At 49.0% G+C, this 21074-nt stretch overlaps 1 protein-coding gene across 7 annotated transcripts in view; it reads right to left on the reverse strand.

Moving 5' to 3' along the window:
- Positions 1-21074, reverse strand: part of TRIO (trio Rho guanine nucleotide exchange factor) — a 365052-nt gene that overhangs the window by 73377 nt on the left and 270601 nt on the right. For all 7 annotated transcript variants that reach the window (XR_006702484.1, XM_045441785.1, XM_045441792.1 and 4 more), the window contains exon 34: positions 12847-13090. Coding sequence is in view for 6 of the 7 variants with exons in the window: in XM_045441785.1 (XP_045297741.1) it covers positions 12847-13090 (244 nt within the window). In the remaining variant the exon portion in view is untranslated. The remainder of the gene's footprint in view (positions 1-12846; positions 13091-21074) is intronic.

Genomic DNA, 21074 nt, shown 5'->3' on the forward strand with positions numbered 1-21074 from the left:
ATGAAGGTCATTTTTGCAAAAGGAGGTCTTAAGAAACAAACAAAAAAAAGGGGGGGGGGGAGGTCATATACTAACGGTGCTTTTATTTTCATTTTTTTTTTAAAGCTTATTTATTTTTGAGAGACAGAGGGCAGGAGTGGGGGGAGAGAAAATCCCAAGCAGGCTCCATGCTGTCAGTGCAGAGTCTGACGAGGGGCTTGATCTCACAAACAGTGAGATCCTGACCACAGTGGGAATCAAGAGTCGGATGCTTAGCCTACTGAGTCACCCAGGCACCCCACAAATGGTGCCTTTTTTAAAAATGTTTATTTATTTTTGAGACAGAGAGAGACAGAGCATGAACAGGGGAGTGTCAGAGAGAAAGGGAGACACAGAATCCGAAGCAGGCTCCAAGCTCTGAGCTGTCAGGAGAGAGCCCAACGCGGGGCTTGAACTCAGGGACCGTGAGATCGTGACCTGAGCTGAAGTCGGACGCTTAACCGACTGAGCCACCCAGGCGCCCCCACAAATGGTGCTTTTAAAATCAGAACTAAAAACATACGTAAAAAGAAAGCTATTTCTGGGGCGCCTCAGTGGCTCAGTCAGTTAAGTGACCGACTCTGGCTCAGGTCATGATCTTGCGGTTCATGAGTTCGAGACCCACGTCAGGCTGTGTGCTGGCCGCTCAGAGTCTGGAGCCTGCCTCAGGCTCTGTGTCTCCCTCTCTCTCTGCCCCTCCCCTGCTCATACTCTTGTCTCTCTCTCAAAAATAAACAAACATTAAAAAAAATTTTAGAAGAGAAGCTTTTGTAAAACTAGAATTCAGATGAGCCACAGGGTCTAAAGTCTTTCTATTCTGAAGAGGAAACATACATTAATAATTAGGCAGCTAAAATACGACGAAAAGGTCCCCCAAAACCTTAAAGGCAAAAGATGGAATATGCAGCGCATTATCGACTACATTTTGATATTGAAACCCTAATGACCTAACTCTGAGGAATAGTATCTATAATTTCCTCTCAAAATTACTAGTGTCTTCCTGAGACTTGAACGCCCTTCATAACCCTGCTGAGTTTTTGGTAGCCTCTCTTCAAGCTAGCTCCGAACCCCAATTACAGGAGCCACACGGGTCCCACAGTCACGGACACGGGGATCTTGGGGCCCACGCTTCCTAGGACAGCGATTCCGGCCCGCTCCCCGTCCTCAGCGTCTCCCCTCTGCGCAGCATGTCCGCGGCGCTGGCCTCCAAACAGCTGCGGCACCCGGGTCGGGCTTCTCAGGTTCCACGCACAAAGATACTCCTGTTTAGAGGGTGTTTTGTCCAGTTTCTTAGCCCACAGATAACACCGCCCGCTCTGGAGGGAGCGGGTGGGATGACTAAGTCCTGCTTCTTAGGGCTCCATTCAGCACATTATTTCCTGCTGCTTTCGAGCACAGTTGCCAATCCACAAAAGCACCTTTATTGAGGCATTCAAACGCTACCTCTGGGTGCCAAAAATTCGATAGGCTCCTTTTCATTGCTTTCCTTACTATCTTTTCACAAACGATGTGAGTTTTTCTCTTACTGTAACAAAACACACATTCAAGTACTCCTTTTTTACGTTTCACTTCAACTCACTGTGTGACATTCTCTGTTTGCATCAGCACTGTGGGTTATTTGCAGAATGGCAACATGAGATGGGAAACCTCACAAACGTGTTCCCTAAAAAACAACAGAAACAACAGTGCTCAAAAAATTAGAGCAATGTCACCAACCCCTTGTGGCCAATACATGCTCTGATGTCCCAGTTCTGCTAAACTCGAGTAGGGTACAGACCACAAAACCACCGAGGGAAGGAGAATGGGAAGACCCGACAGGAAGCCTACTTCCCCAGAGTTTGCAAGAAAAACCAAGTAGCAGGTTTTGATTGTTTTCGGGGGGCTGGTGGGGAGAAAATTCTTCCTTTAGCGAACGGTGGTTCCATTCATTTATCACAAGACGCTCACTGCGGATACAGCCCGGTGCTCCTCTAGGGGAGGGGGAAGATGAGAGAAGTGTCTCAAAGGAAAGAAAAGAAGGGTGGGTTCCCAGGAAGAGGACCTCTTTGGGTGATGGAAGGCAACTGGAATTATCATCATTTAAATGAGGAAGTCAAAACGGAACCTTCTCAGACAAAGGGATTGCCGGGTTGGGGCGGGGGGGGGGGGGGGGGGGGTGGCGTACCTATGGCTCCAGGAAGGCACGGTCTTGGGGACAGCGGACTTTGGAGACCAGCTTCGGAGACCAGCTTCTGGAATCCGCTCTTCCGCCAATGATGGCTGGTCTCGGGCACCTGAGTTTGTCTCTAGAAGCTACACCTTCTTCCCTGGACCAAAGGCTCCTTCCGGCTTGTGTGGAGAGCAGGATGCACAGTGGTCAAGAACTTGTGGCCAAGGTAATTCCTCTATGCCTCCACTTTCTCGTCATCAAATGGGATGACAATGGGGGCACTGGGGTACATCTTGAGGACTAAATGTAGAGAAGAGCAGCACAGTGCCTGGCACACCGTAAGCCCTCAACACATCCCCTCCGCTACAGGGCTCCAACAGTACCCTTTGCTATGGGCTGACTGGCCCCCCCGCCCCCAAATCCGTATGTTGAAGTCCTAACCCACAGTTCCTAGGAATGTAACCACAGGTGGAGACTGGGCCTTTAAAGAGGTGACTGGGTTAAAATGAAGCTGTTAGGGTGGGTCCTAATCTGACTGGAGTCCTTATAAGAACAGAACTTTAAACACACACAGAGGCACCAGGGACGCACACAAAGGAGGACCATGTGAGGACACGGCAAGAAGATGGCCGTCTGCAAGCCAGTGAAGGAGGCCTTAAGGAAACCGACCCTGCTGGTGCTGTCGCCTTGCAATTGCAGCTTCCAGAACTATGAAAAAATAAATTGCTGTTGTTGAAGCCATGCAGTCTGTGGTATTTTGGTAACCAGAGCTGACTAATACACCCCTCCTCCCTTGTCTGGTAACAATCTGCTCCATAACCCAGGGCTGGAATCGTCTGATTATTCCTGAGACAGGAGGAAACTGATCTCTAAGAACAGCACATCAGTATTCCTTCCTTCTAGTAGATTCAAAGCTCTACAGACTCAGGAAAAGGGGTGGGAAAGGGAAAGATGCAAGGGGACGCACAGGGCTACATTACCATTAAAAATAATACAGAATTCCAGAGCTGCCTTGCAAATCAGCCAAGGCAAATGAGCCTGTTTAAAGCCCTCTTAAATCTTTGAAAGGGTCTCTCAAATAATAAATACGTTGGGTCCCCTCCTGTCCTGAGCGTGACTAGAAAAGCTGTGGGAAAATGATGACCCCCTGGAATTGTCAGCCTTATGGAATTACCAAGCTGTCTAAAGCAATCCTGTCCCTGCCGGTCAGACTACACTAAAACGCTCTCAACGGCTCAGACACTAAAGCAACTTGGAAGATTCCAGGGTTGCCCTGCTCTGGTCCACACAGAACACCAGGAAGGGTCCTTCTTCCAGACGGGAAGGATCCTTCTTCCAGACAGGAAGGATCCTTCTTCCAGACAGAGCTGGCTGTGGGGGCGACAGTTGAAAGGTCAGCCTCCTTAACTGACTGACCTCCAGCCCTGCACAGCCCAGTTCTGTCCCCTCCAAAACCCTCCTGTAGTGTCAATAAAGAAGGAAGCAACTTTTAGGTTGGGGAGGTATTTAAAAACAGTATTTTTCAAAATTCATTGTGAAAGGTTAATGATAAACTGAATCCTTCAGAAAGTGCAGAGAACATACGGAGACTTTAAAGCCCCTTATAAAACCCAGAGACAGCGCCATTTCAGGAATGTGTTTCTCAGAGGTGACAGTGTGATTTGGACTCCTGAGTGGCTCTGCACAAATGGGAGGCAAAACAGAGGCACTACAAACAGCTGTTGATTCTCTGGAAGCTTCTACCACCACTTAACACTTAGTGGCCAACTCCTAATTGGCACCCTTTCAACTCAATCTGGAATAAAAGCAGATACTGGTGAAATATTACTTATAGTAATATCCCATAGTGTGCTCCTGCGTGGAGTCCTGTGGAATATGGCCATCAAAATCTCACCTCGCTCGAGTCACACAGAAACTTGTGATTTAATTTATATGAATGACTTTAAAGAGAGACCTTATTCAAAGGCCCCCCCCCCCACCCTCTTAAGTGGGTAAAATGAAATGAGAGAACTCAAGGGGTTTGGTACAGATCACATTTTCATGACTCCTATTGAAATTAAAAAATATATAAAACAAAATGTCGTTATATAGCACCTCTATGATGTAGTTATTTTTCTGATGTAGTTAATTTATGATTCAGGTGATTCTTCTTCAAAAGTCTGCTTCCATGAGTGCATTTACCCTTCAACCCGTGCACTGGACTTTGAGAATTCCACCTCACAGTAAACCTGTGCAGGGAGTGGGGTGATGCTCCGCTAGTGTGCCTGTGACAGCAGGGGACTGCCAACCGCATGGCATGGCCCATGTGCACCCCCGAGGGACGCACCAGGTCCAACACACCCGTCAGAAGGAACGAAGTTATGCCGTTTCTAAAAGACATGGCCGACTGAAAAAGGCCAAAATATGCTACCTTTCCCGTAAGAAAACGGAGGCAAGAATACGTGAATGTTTGTACTTGCTACACAAAATACCAGAAGGAGGAGGAAGAAATGAATAAAATGGTCATCCTTACTCCTTACACAGCCGACGGGACTGGGAGTAAGACTTCTCAGTTTACACCTTTTCGCGATTTAATTTTTGGTGCGAAATGCAAAACGTCTACAAGTAAGGTTTAAAATCTGGCTTTTTCTTCTATTGTTTAGAATGGAAGTTCTGAACGTGGGGTTGCTGGAATTGCATGCAAGTTGTACAGCCACGTTCATTTTCCTGGGAACAGGCACCAGAGCTCTCCTCACGCACTTGTGCTTCCGAACCTGTCAGGGCCCACTTCCCCAGAATCAGCTGGAATTCCTGAAGGTATTTTCCCTTCTCCTTGCAGGGGCAGCTCGACTTTAAGGATTTACGGTCAAATCTACCAAAATTCTCACCATTCATGGGAAAGTTAGTGCTGGGAACATAATTACAAAGTCATCTCATGCTTCTCTGAACAGAAGGAACAGAGAGGCAAAAGCCAAAATACACTTGGGTTTGGCTGGCACACACTTCCTAGGTGCTATTTTATCAGGTGTTCTCAGAGCCAGGAGCTACTAAATAAATCGTGGAGACAAGCGCAAAGTTAGTCTGACCGAAATACTGTTGTTTCCCACTGTGGACAGCATCTATTCGCGTTCAAAACACTAATGAAAACCAGCACACTGTACTCTTACACAATTTCTTACCAAACACATCATCTCTGTAATTTCCCCCAGCTCCTGCAGACCCTAATGAGAGTGAATACATTTAAAAGAGAAATCCCAGTTTGTCTAATAAATTGCAATGTTTGAAATGCACAAATGTCAGGAGGCAGCTGGAAAACTGCGGTCCAGAGAGAAGCGGGAAGCAGATGGCTGCCTTGTACCTGCAGCCACATCCCCCAGCCTGTGCATCATGCTGAGGAGAGCGGCCTCCGATGGTCCCTGGTGATCCCTTCTCCCCTGATTAGGTTTCTTTCCCTAAACACTGTGCCGTGGCCATTTAAAGCAAGTGTGGGAAGACGGTTTTCTCATTGTTTATGACTGTGCTATGTATATAATTTTGTGATCATCTTAATATGGACACTGTCAATACCTGCTCATGGTTTTTTCCTGTTTTAATAAACACTTTAATGTAAAGTTGGAACATGAAAATACCTCCAACATGAAGCATTCAGAGAGTAATGGCCCACTTGTGAGGCTCCATAATTACATGCTGCACAGAACACGGTCCTTAATCACAGGTCTTGGACGGATCACCCCGTTGTGGCTGCAGGGGGCTCAGAAGAGGGACCACTCTTTGTTCTTGGTGTGGTTCCTCTTCCCACAGGGATTTACATTAGCAGCTGTTCTGACTAAAATCTGCTCTTTTCCAAGCTAATTTTTTTGAAAAAGTATATATGCCTTCCATTACGTATTTTTTTAAAGAGTATGTGGGCAGATATAGGTTTGAAATGCATACGCCTGGGGTGTGTTTTCTGATTAACAGTGGCAATCTGGCATTAAGTAGATGTCTAAATACACCAAAACCACAATAGAGTCCACCACATTTTTTAACAGCACTAATGCCTTTTCGAGGTCCTCTGGTTTTTGAAAACTTACGAGGTCATTTAAAAGTCACTAGGCAGTTATAAGAGGTAGGCGGCTGATTCCCCTTTGGGGCCGAGTGTTTCACGATTTGGGAAACTCGTGTGTGAGTTGAACACAATCAAGCCGACTCATCCCCAGTATCCTGGGGGAGATGCAAGAGGCCTCCCTCCTCGGGCAGGGGAGCTCTGTTCTTGGTCACAGAGATTTCCAGAGAAGCACCTCAGTCTCGCAGAGCTGCCGTTTCTCTGGGCGGTGGTCGGGGTGGGGCTCAGGGCGGGGATGGAGAGCGCGGGACGAAGCCATGGCTCCTGTGAGCACAGGACACGATGTCCGTCTGTCAGCTGCCCCGTACTAGGCTGATGCAGTGCTGGGAGCCCGGAAAGCGGTTTGGACAGGGGTGAGGAATCTTAGTGTCTGCTTGTATTCTGAGGAGGGAAACAGCCTCCACATACCCTCGGAGCTCAGGGCCAGCAGACGACAGGCACAGGCTGGGAGTGCGGGCGGGAGAGGGCAGGGAGTCCCTGGGAGAGGACACGCCTGGTAGCTTTCCGAGTCCTTCCCTTCCACTACCTGCAAACCTCTAGGAAGGTCCTGTCACCTGGTCTCATTTCCATAAAAGGGGACCAAGGGACATGAGAGCTGAGACGATGGAAGAGACTTGGCCTCCTCCCAAAGCTGGGGAGGGGGGGGTGGTGGTGGGGCGGCCACAGACAGACAAAGCCAACAGCTCACAGGGCCCAGATGCTGAGGCAGGGAGGCTGAAGACAGGGCCCAGGGGAGGGGATGGCCCCGGAGGGGGGACAGGGGGCTCACGTGCACTGCATTTCGGGCCTCAAGGGAAACACGTATTAATTTTACATATAGCGGTTGTGGTCAGGGGTTCCCCGAGAATCAGACATGGAGCTCTGACCTCCAGGCATGCCCATGTCTCTCGACCTTGAGGAATGGCCCCATGGTCACAGGAAACATATCCATGCAAAGTGTGAATCTTTAACGTAAAGGACATAAAACAGAATGGAACTGGATGCTCATCCCCCATGCAGACCCCTGCTGAGACAGCAGCCCAGCAGAACCCGCCCCCTTTCTGGGCCTCAGCGCAAAGCTCCCCTGGGTGCCCCACGATCCGGCCCCTTCTCTCCGTTCTCACTCACTCTCAGTGCCAAGAAGAGGTTCTCTGCCTCCCTCATCAGTCTTGTTGTTTACAACCTATGTTGTCCATACCTCCTCAATCACATTTGTAAGTCTGGCACCATGTCTGTGCCCAATGCTCGTACTGAAATCTGTTTTAAAGCATTTTCATTGATTTTCTACGTGTTTTCTCGTGGGTCTTGGGTCCAAGTTCATCTCCTTGGGACCTTCTCAGGTTAGCCTTTGTGCTGTAACACTTGTTAACTGCATCAAGATTTATTCTGTTCTCCCCTCACCTCCACAGACTCACTGGATAAATTTATTTTTTTCCTTTAAGATTTTTCATTTACTTGGTAAGAAGAGGCAGAGAATGTCAGGAAGGGGCGAGGGATTAAGACAAACCCCTCCTGTTACCTGACATACCACACTAGGGGAGAGAGGGCAGGTGCACACGTGGGGGGTGTGTGTGTGTGCACGCGCACACACGTGTGCGAGGCGCAAGGCCCTGTAGGACACATTAGGAGGCTGGGAGCGACAGCAAGTCACTGAAGAAACTTGAGGAGTGCAGCATGAGGGGGTGTGCGTTTCGCTGCAGTAAGACAGGCGTGAGCACTGGCAACGGGAGGTCTGCGGGCCAGCATCAGTGGTGGCACTGAGGAAGGGACGGTGTGCCTGAAACCCATGACTCAGGTCAAGGTAACCACGTGTGGTGGCAAGCTCAGGAAACTTGAAACATTATCACAGGACTCCGTAGCTCCACTTCTGGGTACACTCCCCAAAGCACTGAAAGCAAGGACTTGAGAGATCTGAACGCTCCTGGTCACCGGCATCACTCACGATGACCGGAAGCTGGAAGTAGCCCCAGGGTCCACCAGCGGGTAGGGGGAGAAACAGATGTGGTCTCCACACACAATGCAACACTATTCAGCCTCAGAGCAGAGGGGCATTCTGACACACACAACAATAGAGGTGAACTTGAGGGTGAAATAAGCCAGGGACAAAAGGAGAAATACTGTCATAGACAGTAGACATAGACACAGGAAGCAGAACCGGGTGGCCCGGGGCCGGGGCCGGGGAATGGGAGGATGGAGAGAGCCGTGGATGGGCTGTGGTAATGGGACACGGCAATGGGAATGAACTCAATGCCCCTGAAGCGAACACTTCAAAAGGGTTACGACGGTAACTTTTACGTTATGTGTATTGTACCACGTAGAAAAATAATGTGCGTCACCACCAGCTCTGGGTTCTGGCACCTGTCACGTGCCCCCCGCATGGCTGGGTGACAGCTGGGTTACCCCCTGAACGTACAGTGAAACTCTCAAGCACGATCGTTTGGGTTGTGAAGAAACAGAAAAGCCGAACCACTCCGTCTAGAGCAGCATAAAAACGGGGATGTTTTCAACTGGCCTCATTAGAAAAAACGAACATTTCTGATATTCCTGTTTACTTTCTGTGATCGAGACTAAGTAAACGAACGTAGAAAAGTGACAAGTTTTACAAGTTTGGGCAGAAGGAAAGAAAATCCCTTGGATTTATGAAGAGATTAAAGATGATTACACGGCACCTATTTCGGCAGTAAATCCATACGCGTTACCCAGGGGAGCGTGGGAGGCCGGTGCCCGCCAGGCCGGGCGCCACATCAGACTCGCTGGGCGCGGTGTCCGCGTCCAGGCCCTGAGCCCAGAGATTCTGATGGAACGGTTACAGTATAAACCGCCAACACAAACCAGACTGGATGAGCACGAGGCGTTGCTGAGTCCTTATTCTGCCTCAGCGTGTGGGGTATCTGCTGAGCCAGTGTCACCGACGCTGTGAAGAAGGCAGACTGGCCACCGGAGCAAAACAGGATTGACACTCGGTCACCAATGCCACCGGTCTACCAAGTGCGCTCTGCCAGCAACCTGCCTGTGCGGGACTCCCCCACAAAATGGAAAGCATTTCTCAACCGAAGAACGTTCACCCTGGAACGTTCGCACCCTGTTTCAGATGCGAAACTATCTCCTTGGAAAACAAATTGAACGATTACGTTTCTTGTTCACTTAAAATAAGTTATATGTGTGTGTGTGTGTGTTCGTGTATACACATACATATTTTATATTTTTGAGAGAGCACAAGTGGGGGAGGGGCAGAGAGAGGGAGACAGAGGATCCGAAGCAGGCTCTGCGCTGACAGCAGTGAGCTCGATGTGGGGCTCAAACTCATGAATCATGAGATCACGACCTGAGCCGAAGTCGGACACTCAACTGACTGAGCCACCCAGGCGCCCCCAAGATAAGTTACATTTCTGATGTCTCCCTACATCGCTCAAGTTTACAGAAAATAAAAGCACTTCCGGTCCTCGCGGTGCTTGAAAACCGCTGAGTGAGCACAGGCAGTGCTCACAGTGAGTCCTGGGCCCTCCTTAGATGAGGTGTCTATACTCACATTCACACTGCAGCGTTTAAAGTATCATTCGCAAGCAAATAAACAGACATTTGACCTTAACAGGCATGACTTTTACATCTGAAATGTTCGGAAATCTAAGTTGTTTGGACTAGGGAGTTATTAGATAAATTATTGAAGCAGTAAAGCTGAGATAATTTTGGAATCAGAAATTAGTAAATGTGCCTCCTGCCTGGAAGGTCAGAGCAGTGAATGATGGAAGGCGCTTAAGAAACTATCTGGCGACTAGAGACAGACACTTGACGACAGCTCCCTAACTTTCAGGAGTCTGGAAGAACGTGGAAGGCGAGACAACCTGCTTTCTTGTCAGGAGGAGACATGCCAGTGACAAGCAGCGAGTTCTCAGAGAGCAGGGGCCACACGTAAGTCCTCACTGCAGCATTCTTCAAGCCCAGCCCGGGGCCCAACAGTAGATGTCGGGTAGCAGACGTATGTGTGCAAAAGGGCGAAGGGCCGAGCACACCCCAACATGCAAGCGATCACGGTGGCACACCCACCTTCCCACGTAAGAGCAAGAAGGGTTGTGGGCTGAGCGGAAGCAAATCAAGATCTCCCGTTTCCCCAGGTGGCAGTGGCTTCTTGTCCCGCAAGTCTCTGTGTCTTTTATTTGGACTTCGTTCCCAGATCCTCATCTATTTGAGGAAGGCCCCTTCTCCCAGGTGGAGACCCCGGTCACTATGGCCAGATTTCCTGGACTTGAACAGGGACAGGATGCTCCGGCAGAGGCCTGTCACAGAGCCCAGAGGAAGATTTACCTTCCCTGAATCTAATCTATTGCCTGTTGCCCCAATCCTAACATAGCAAGTGAGCAATCTTAAGAGTGTCCTTGCATTATAGGAAAAATACAAATGCAGGAAAAATGTTAAAAATGGGTAAGGTTTCTGAGCTCCCATCTACTGGACGAGCTGTTAGTTCACAACGGGTTTTACAGAATGAAGCAACATCTTCTTGTTCAACAAAGAGCGTGACAGGGTTTCTGAGGGGCAAGGAGGAACTTCTCAGGGGCTAGAGTGTCACAGAATAGGGGAGACAAAAGCCCCAGCCAACAAACTGGTACTTGATTCTAAAAACCAGCAAAAACCCAACCTCTGTAACAACTCTTCAGGACAAAGTCAAGTGCGATAAATACACAGTTCTTTCTTCTTGGCTAGCCTGCAATTGTGAACACTGGGAAGCAAAGAACACACCACGGGAAAGGCACATATAAAAAGAAATCTTTCAGAACGAGTTTTATTTATAGCTGGAGTTCACCAGGGCTCCTCTGTATAATCAACTCAAGGGGAAAAGTTGTACTTTATTTTCAAGTCAAACTCAGGGACTTAAATATATGATGTAACTTTGGAAACCCCGTGGCAACGGGCTAACCCAGCACAGACCCCCCCCCCCCCCCCGCCACTGGCACTCGAGTGCCACACGAGGGGGAGTCCAGCGCTGGTCTAAACTCATGGGCAGCTTTGCCAGGAACGAGAGCGGACACCTTGGCCTTTGGCCAAAATCTGAAAATTCTCCTTCTGTTTGGATCCCTGAAGGAATGATAGCTCAATTCTTCTAGTTTCTTACTGGGGTGACAATCAGGTCACTGTTAGGCCCTGAGGGATCCGGAACACGGTTGTGCCTACAATTAACAAGGTGAGCTAATCAATCAGTAGCTGTGTCCTGTGCAGTCTCACTGAGCTCAACGCAATGAGTGAAATGTACCTCTGCAGCCAGAAGATGGTCCTCAAGACATGTCATGAAAAATGCAAAGCGGGCACAGATAACAAATGGAGGGAGTGACCAGAATATTCCAAAATTAATAGAAAAAGAACTAGAATATGGCAGAGTATACGGTTGTTCTCTCAGGAAGAGAAAACAAATTGCATATCCCCAGATCTGCAAGAATCTGCCATTTATTTGCCAGTACTTCAGAGAAATGAAGACTGATGTAATATGGTTCAAAGCAGATGAACTCTACACATTCTACACTTTTCTAGAAGCTATAAATGACCAGTGTTTCTCAAAAGGGCTTGAAGTCTCAAGTGAGCTTTTCACTGAGATGAAACCAGCACTGTCCAAAAGAAACATAGCGCAAGCTGCACACACAATGTATAAAAATTTTTAGTAGCTACGATTTTAAAAAGTAAAAGGAAATAGGAAATTAAATTAACCATAATAAAACTTTATTCAACTCACTCTATAAAATATATTACCATTTCAACCTATAACGACTATAAAGTAATTACACTTTTTTTTTTTTTTTCATATGAGGTCTTGAAATCGAGCATGTATTTTGTACCTGCAGGACAGCTCAGTTCAGACTGGCCACACCTGAAGTGCTCAGTAGCTCCAAACCTGGACATTTGGGACAAACATGCTCGCATACTGTCACTAGGAGCCCATTACTGACCCATCCAGACACACATGGAGAAACAGTCTTGCCACGGTTACCTTTAAATGGAGGAATCACCAAGGAATGCCAAACGCTGCTTGGTTCAAATGCCCTGTCATTTCAGAGGAAAAGTACATCTTTCAAAAGCCCCTCCTGCCACAGACACAGCACAGCCACGGCCCTGCCCACCCGCACCCTCTCCTTGCAGCCCAGCTCCGTTCCCACTCTGCATGGCGAGCCTGGGCAGTCTGGGATGTTCGGAGATACTTCACAAGGTAGAAAGGAGGCCTGGCTACACTCAGGGCCTGCATGCTTGCTTTTCTGGGATTTCACGGTAACAAAACAAAGAAAGCACAATGTGAAAACCTGATTAAGGAGACGCTGAATATGGTCCCACCTTCCCTACCTGCTTTCATCACCTGGAGAGGAACCGCACCTTCCGTGTTCTCAATTTATGAACGACACTGGCCCCAGAAGAAGAGCCCTCTCTCTCTGTCTCTCTCCAAACTGATACCATTTTGGCCTGAGTAACAGGTGAAATCCTCACATCCACTCCAGCTCTTGATGGATTAGAAAAGCCCAGAGACACAGTGATAATGGAGGGAAGCACGAGTGACAAGGAGAGACCATACCCCTCACCGGGCTGCAAAGAAGCAGGGGCAGAAGCTGGGCACGAGCCAGCCGTGCCTCACGATCCCTACCTTTGTGGTTGAAGATGCCCTCCATCTCCATGCTGCTTCTAGAGTGGGCGATGCACAGAGAGCCGCAGGGGACCAGGCCTTCCGCGGCGGGGGACCGGTCGGTGGTCCGCACCAGACACCAGTCAGGCTTGTCGTGGGGCCGCTCCAACACTTCCACGGTCTGGCCACGGCGGATGGTCAGCTCCGTGCTGTTGCAGGCGGTGAAGTCGTGGATGACCACCGTCAGCTCGCAGCCGCCAGAGAGCTGGGGAGGGAGAGGGACACGTCAGTGAGCTCCCATCACCGCAGCCCCTGTGGGCGAGGCTGAGCTGGGCCAGCAAGAGCCGGGGCTGGGGCAGTGACTGGCCCCCACCTGAGTGGGGGCTCTCCGGTTGCACTGCCCCTTCGCTTCCCTCTGGAATTACGGGGGCAGTTATTCGCTTTTCCGTGTTTTACTGTATGGCTATGATTTTTGAGGGTTTCACTGTTAGAATCCGATACAATTTTCCATATGAGCATCCCTATCTTTTTGTGCCTGAGACATCATTATCTCCCTGCTCAAAATGTGCTATATAATCCTTTTTAAACATAGGGCAAACTAGTAAAAACTGAAGGCTGCTTGGGGGATCACTGCATCATACAGTGACAACATGATAGTTTTACTTGGAGTTTCAGTTCCCACTTGGTGTTTGAGACAGGCTATTAGTGTGAGGATCTCTGGCACCACTTGGTTGAAAAAAGGAGCAGCCGCGCAGCAGGGAGACCGAAGGGGCCATGAGATCCCTACATATGGGCAGTGCATGCCTTATTCTCTCTTCCAGACCCTCCAAGAGCTCCTCTCCACCCCCCCCCCGACCCCCCCACCCCGCAGGATACCTCTTAGCAGGCACTCCCACCGGGTCCTTTCCAAGCCCTCTTCCCATGCCGTGTTTTAGCATGCCATTCCGTATGCTCTGTGGACGCTGGCTTACTTCCCTATGCTATGTGCTTTCTGGTCTGAGGCTCCTTTCCGTACCTCTCCCCTCCCACTAAGCTCACTCCCATTTTCTGTAAATTAGAACTCAACTAATTCTTTTTAAAAAAAATTTTTTTTTCAACGTTTATTCATTTTTGGGACAGAGAGAGACAGAGCATGAACGGGAGAGGGGCAGAGAGAGAGGGAGACACAGAATCGGAAACAGGCTCCAGGCTCCGAGCCATCAGCCCAGAGCCTGACGCGGGGCTCAAACTCACGGACCGCGAGATCGCAACCTGGCTGAAGTCGGACGCCCAACCGACTGCGCCACCCAGGCACCCCAGAACTCAACTAATTCTTAGGCCCTTTGAAGCACATTCACGAACTCCAGAAAGATACAGTGCCGTGATCACTATTTGCCTGTGGCCTGTGTCCCATTTGTCTGCCCCTTACACTGTTCATGCCCCGGGGACAGCATGCGCGTATATATATACGTAGATGTATATGTGTGTATATGCATGTATATATATATATACGTATATATACGTGTACACACACACACACACACACACACACACACTCATTAACATCCCTCCTACACAAGAACCTTGTCACCCGCTCCCCATCTTTGGACTGTCTCGCTGGCCCCTCACTCCAGGTCGCCCCAGGAGGTTCCAGCTCTGCTGCGTGTCCACCATCCCCCTGTGCGGCTCCGTAACCACACTCTCTGTGCCCATCACTCCCCAAGCAGACATCCCAGATAGCAGCTAGAGAGGACTCTCGTCACTGTTTCGGGCATTTCCCTCCAAAGCAGTGAGTCTAGGACGTGACTCATTACCCGCCTCCCCGATCTGTTTCTCTTCCAATGTTGCCTTTCGGATAATGGTTTCACCATCAAGTTACCCGAGCTAAAAACTCTCTCTCTCCAAACGCTATCAAATAAACTTAAGGCCATGTCTCTGATTACTTCCTTCCTCTGCCCATCCGTGCCATGCTTCATTTGGATTTTGCGGTGACCTCCTGGTGGCCTCCCTAACTTCAGGCTCACCTTCCAAGCCATCTGAACGCTGCTGGCAGCTGCCTTTTTGAAATGCAGAGCCTCCCATTCAAGCACCTGAGACACGAGGAGTTCCTTCGTGTGGGATTCAAAGCCCCAAGCCCCCACAGCCAGGTCCCGCCCACCCTGCCGCTTGTCCTCACGTGCTTCACAGCCTGGAGCGTGTCTTCCTTGAGGTGGTCCTGCCCTGCACTGTGTCCATGAGATCCGTCTGCTCAGAACCCCCACGTCCCCACTCTATTCCAGGCCCCCTGTCAAAGCCCTCTGAGAAGTTGCTCCTGCACCTGTCTTAGGTTTTTAAATAAATCGTGTCTCAATTCTGAAACGAGCCACGTCTTGGGTTGTTTGTGGGTGTGTGTGTGTGTGTGTGTCTGAGCGCACGCACGTGCCCTTAGCACCAGCAAGCGGGTTTGTTATTTCTCTGTGAACTTTCCATGCCTGGTCCGTGAGGGGAGAGATGGGGCCCGTCTCAGTCATCCCCGAGTCCCAGCGCCAACAATGGCAGGTACCGGGATCATACGAAGAGGTTGCTGAATAGCCTTGAAGCCTAGCTCGCCCAGTGCTTTGTATCCCACAAGCAGATAAACATTTGCGGAAGTGAAAAACGCAAAATGAGCTTGCTCTAAAAATGCAGAGGCTGCATTTGAGAAATTGAAATGGAACGTGGGCTTTTCTGTGACTTCAGGAGCGAACTCTGCCTGTGCTCAGTGTGCAGCACACCCAGGCTTCTGTCGCCCTGAAGGGCAGCAGCACAGAGAACACACAGGGACAGAGGAGTAGGCGGGCTGGGCTGTGGCCAGCGGGTGAAGGACCGCCTGGGCCTCCTGCTGGGAAGCAGCCTTGTTCCAGAAGCCTTGCAGATCAGATCCACCCGCAGAGAACTGGGAACCCGTGCCTCCTGCACAGGCCCACAGCCTGCTGGCCCTGTCATGCCCTACGCTGTTCAGTATCCTCCTGTTCTAATAGCCGGTCTTTTGAGAGAAGCTTAGATATTTACAATAAGAAACACATGTCCACAAGACAACCACAGAAAACAAAACAAAACAAAACTCCTCCATAATGCAACACAAATATCGACAAAGTGAACTGTCTTTGCTAGGCCACAGAGGAAATTTCTCACAAATGTTTAATCCCCTTCTAAATTTTATAAATTCCTCTGTGGGAAACCCATGCTAAGTCCCACACGTTTCTCTGTGAACAAAGATGCTCACATTAAAAGAGTTAAAGGCAGAGGCCCAAGAGAGAGAATTTCCCTCGTAAAACCCTGCATTATGGCATTATGGAAGGGGTTAATCCCTGTAACAAAAACGAGGGCTGTTTCCTGTCCCAGGGAAGGCGCGACCAGTGGAAAAGGCCCAGTATGGAGTCCAGCGTGCTGAGGCCCCTCGGGGCCCATACTTCCTGGGGGCCCCCTTCCAGCCTGCTGGAGCTCCCCCGTGGCCACCAGTGACCCGCCCGTGTGTGCGTGTGTGTGTATACACAGCACAACCCCCGCCTGCGGGCTGCCTTGCCATTTCTCCACGCCCAGCCCTGGGAAGCACAACTTCAGGACACATTATCTCATCACCAGGCCTTTGCTGGCTTCATTCTTGAGCATTTTATTAATTTTTCAGACTGCTCTGAGCCACGTGGTATGTTCTGTGGGTGGGGGAAGGGTGGGAAGGAGAGAAAGGGGCTGCCTGAGGAGGAGAGTTAAGCTCGACTTTATTTCTGGCACGGATGCTTTAGCCCCTTACAGAGTAATCAAACACTATTGGAAACATCTGTGGACTTGACAGAGCCTCAGAAATAAAAATCAAGCCTGTTCGGACAAAGAATCTCATACTGAGTTACATACAGTTCTTTTTCAAAGACCTCAGAGAACTTACTAACAAAACCTAGTACAAGAATCAGTTTTTAAACAGTACTAAGATTATCATTTAAAAACATCACTATCTTCTTGGTTTTACCATGAGAATCTCCTGCACAAATCTTTAAAGGGCGGGGAAGCTAACTGGATGTTTTCTAGAGCACATAAGTCCTGTGCATTTCTGTCTCAATGTTCACATCCGAATATTTTAAACCTACGACAAAACCTGCCTTTAAAACCAGTTTGCTGGGGCGCCTGGGTGGCTCAGTCGGTTAAGCGGCCGACTTCAGCTCAGGTCATGATCTCACGGTCCATGAGTTCGAGCCCCGAGTCGGGCTCTGGGCTGATGGCTCAGAGCCTGGAGCCTGTTTCAGATTCTGTGTCTCCCTCTCTCTGACCCTACCCGGTTCATGCTTTGTCTCTCTCTGTCTCAAAAATAAATAGACGTTAAAAAAAAAAAAAATAGATAAATAAAACCAGTTTGCTAATTAAAAAAAAAACAAATTTTTATTTAAAAATTTTTATTTTTATTTTATTTATTTATTTATTTATTTATTTATTTATTTTTTATTAAAAAAATTTTTTTTTAACATTTATTTATTTTTGAGACAGAGAGAGACAGAGCATGAACGGGGGAGGGGCAGAGAGAGAGGGAGACACAGAATCGGAAACAGGCTCCAGGCTCTGAGCCATCAGCCCAGAGCCTGATGGGGGGCTCGAACTCACGGACCGCGAGATCGTGACCCGGGCTGAAGTCGGACGCTTAACCGACTGAGCCACCCAGGCGCCCCAAAAAAACCAAATTTTTTAAAATAAAAGACTTAAAATAACTATTTTGAGGGAGCAATGTAAATCATTACTACCTTGTAAGAATTAAATTCCTGATTGGAAAAAGTTCAGATAACATACATCGTTAAGTATGACTGAGACCGTACTTGTTTTCAGTGATACTGCTACCAACAGTGACCCAATTTCATTACTGTGCTGAAGAATTACCATTCCACTGATCTCGTTTAAAAATTCACTTTCCCTTCCAGCCATACTCTATGACAGTTTTCCCAGTATCTTTCTCACTTCTGTGTGTCTGAGGGACTTCTAGGAGGGGTTCCTCACCACATGCGTTTAGTTTAGGATTGCAATTTATGAAAATCTGAGTTTCCAGGACTCACATTAACTCTTGTGAAATGCACATCAGAAGACAGTTTCCCCCTCCCCCTGATCTTTCGGCCTTTCTCCTTTGAACAACAAATATGGGGACTAAAAAGCATGGCAGTGAAAAGGCCCTCCTTAGCACATGGAGCACGGAAGCCAGCTAGGAAATGCCTCCTCCAAGACTACAAGGGCTACGGAGGGAACTCCAATGACCCAGATGCACAATTAGCAGCATCAAATCAGGGTCCCTTTGCCTGAATTCTCTCCAGAATGACTGAAAATGAACAAGCTGTAGTTTCACCCAAAAGGATGAAACACTCCTCTCTGGTCGCTGGCACATGAACCTTCAACAATCACCACGCAGCACCGAATTTTATTTTTTATGTTCTCTGGAGAAACCGTGTTATGTCGTTGCTTTGCCTGAACCCAGTTAAAGGCAGTAACAAAAAGAGACCCACAGCTGGGGAATTCTCAGCCCACCCCTCCTCGGAGATGCCCCTCTCTGGTGCACAACGAGGCAGTTGTACAAGAACACACAGTTCTGGAGGGACAACGGCAAACATCTGGTCTGAATAACCGAGCTCCCAGGTGAGTTCTGGGGCAGCTTCTGCCAGAGGAGGAGCGGGCTCTTTACGACTGGCAATGGTGGACCACGCGGCCCTTGCTGCAAACGACTCTACTTCAAGAACCGAAGATCAACTCAGGTGGGTGTCTGGCCAATGTTCGGAGAGCAATTCAAAAGGAAAGGGGCATTGTGGTCTAATAAAAGCCATTTTTCCTTAAAGAACAGAGTGTATCAGCTCTGTGAACAGTCACATCCTACAACCCAGTACAGTTCAGTCATTCAGAAACCTCACAAAAGAGTCTTGTGGTTTTGCAGAGGCTCCACACAGAGCAGACCAAAGACTGGCTGCCTGGTTAGAGAGGATGAGAGCGCACGGCTCTGTTGCTGGCAATGCTCACAAGACAGGGGCAGCCACTGGCATCTCTAACAGTTCCCCAAGGAAACGCGTCACATCCCTGGCTCTCACCCACCCAAGCTTCTCACTGCGCAACTTCACGGACACAGGGGCGTATCAGCAACCATCTTACCCATGTGAGCAGCCGGGCCCATGCTCACCCGGACCCCGAGGCCAAATCCACGGGAGAACACTTCACCAAAATTTGCTGAGTTTCAGTGAGGACCACTCTGATGGGCTCTCACACACTGAGCATAGAAATCTGTGAGAACTGAAGAGTGGTTAATATGGTAAATTTTCTGTGGTTTTCACTACACACGCACATAAAAAAAAAAATCTGTGAGATTTTTTTCTCCCCCCCAAAGCAGCAGCTTACCATACCCAGTATTTTATCCAGAAAAGAAAGCTGAGTGTGGTACTCAGGGGTGTTAATTCTTTACTGACATTGTCGCACGGTGGTTTTCTGACATGAAAATCATTCTTGGAAGGCCTCCCTGACTGTGTGATATACATGAGGTGGAATGGAAAATTTGATGTGAAAAAGCAAACTTAAAAGCCCCACCTAAAAAAAGGGCAAACTTTGAAGTAAAAAGTGAGGCCAACTGGAGGTGGGACAGCGAGTTCGTATGGGGCTTCACAGAAGCTGACCTGCACTAACATCACGCTTCCCCTCCCTCAACACACCAGAACGGGGATGCCAGCATCCGCCGAACAGATCGATGACCAACTTAATTGGGTTAACGCAGAGCGAGGCACGGGAGCTGGGAGCAGACAGCTGAACACCACCCGCACTCCCTCAGGTCACCACGCCCTGGAACAGCAGAAACTCTGAGAGACCACTTCACCCAGAGGAGCCCGCCTGCTGAACTTCCTGAGTGAGCAACACCATCTTTCATCCAGAGAAGTCCCTGTGAAAGGACTCCTCACGTCTTTGATGCAGGGATGGGAAGAGGGAAGGTACGCCAGCCAGCGACCAGCTGACTGGGCTTCTCGCCAGAAGGAACCACAGCTGGAGTAAACGCCCTGCCTCCCGTCTGAATCAAGCGGGCATCCTCCTACGATGGTTACTTTGACCAGTTCCGTCAAATTTACATTAAAAAGCGTTTCTCGATGCACCACTACTTTTATAAACACTTCTGTTAAATTTCTATCCAAATTTTGTTTTTAAAAAAAAAAAACCAAAAACCTACCTTTTCTTAGAACTGAGGCTTTCTACTTTGGCGTGGGGGATTTTTTTCTGATTAAAATGATCAAAGACTACGTTCCACTTTGCGGTTTTATGAAAGCGCTTAAAACACTTGATAAAAATTACAAAAACCACAGTCACTTAGGAAGACCGAAAACAAAGATTAGCAAAAGGAAGGAACAAAGGCAGGTGTGCTCCATCACCCTGGTGGGGGCGGGGGGCTGGTCACCCTGCTCATGCCTACATGTTCTGGGCTGGCACACACTGGGTGATCTGCGAGTATCCGTGGATGAACGACCCTATCCTGGGAGCGCATGCAGTCGTTTTATGTGCGCGTGGCCACAACGCAGCGAGGTGGGTTAAAGGGGAGTGTGTGTGGGGGGGTATGTTTTGAGCAAGGGTCCCCCTCTTCCTCAGGGACTGCCCATTATGTGGTATTTTACTGCTGAGCCACCAAAATGCCTACGTGCAGGCACTAATACTGAGCAATGTATTCTTAAGGCAGCTTCCAGCTCCAAACACACACAGCTCCAAATGCACTGTGCTCAAGAGCGGGCAGACACGAGGGCAGCGAGGATGACACAGGCAGTCACCTGCAACGGCCAGTAATGAATATCAACATCCAGGAATGAGGGAGAAGGCAGCACTTTTGAAGAGGAAGCCGCAGCAACAACTGTGTACCTGCGAGGCAGGCACTGTTCTCAGTACATGCTCATAGCCCCGAGGTGATGGCACCGTCCCCCAATTAGAGATGAGGAAACTGAGGCACAGAGAGGCGAGGTAACTGCTGAAGGCTGCGGAGAAGCAGAGCCCAGAGATCTGGCTGGCGAGCTCTTCCTTGTTCTTAACCACCTGCCGTTTTGATGTTCAGTACTCTGAGTAACTACTTTGTCACAACTCTGAAGCCAGAGTGTCCTGTCTGCGGGGACTAAAACCATGTGCCGTCCTGAAGAAAGGCTTCTGAATAAAATGACTCGATTTCATGCCCACACAGGGGAAAACCTACATAAGGTCCTGGGAGGCTCGGGGCTCTGGCAAGGCCAGCAGAGGACCTCCTCTGAGCAAAGCTTCTGGCACCTTCAGCCAGGGGA

Source organism: Leopardus geoffroyi, chromosome A1, assembly GCF_018350155.1.
Source record: "Leopardus geoffroyi isolate Oge1 chromosome A1, O.geoffroyi_Oge1_pat1.0, whole genome shotgun sequence".
Classification (NCBI taxonomy): Eukaryota; Metazoa; Chordata; class Mammalia; order Carnivora; family Felidae; genus Leopardus; species Leopardus geoffroyi.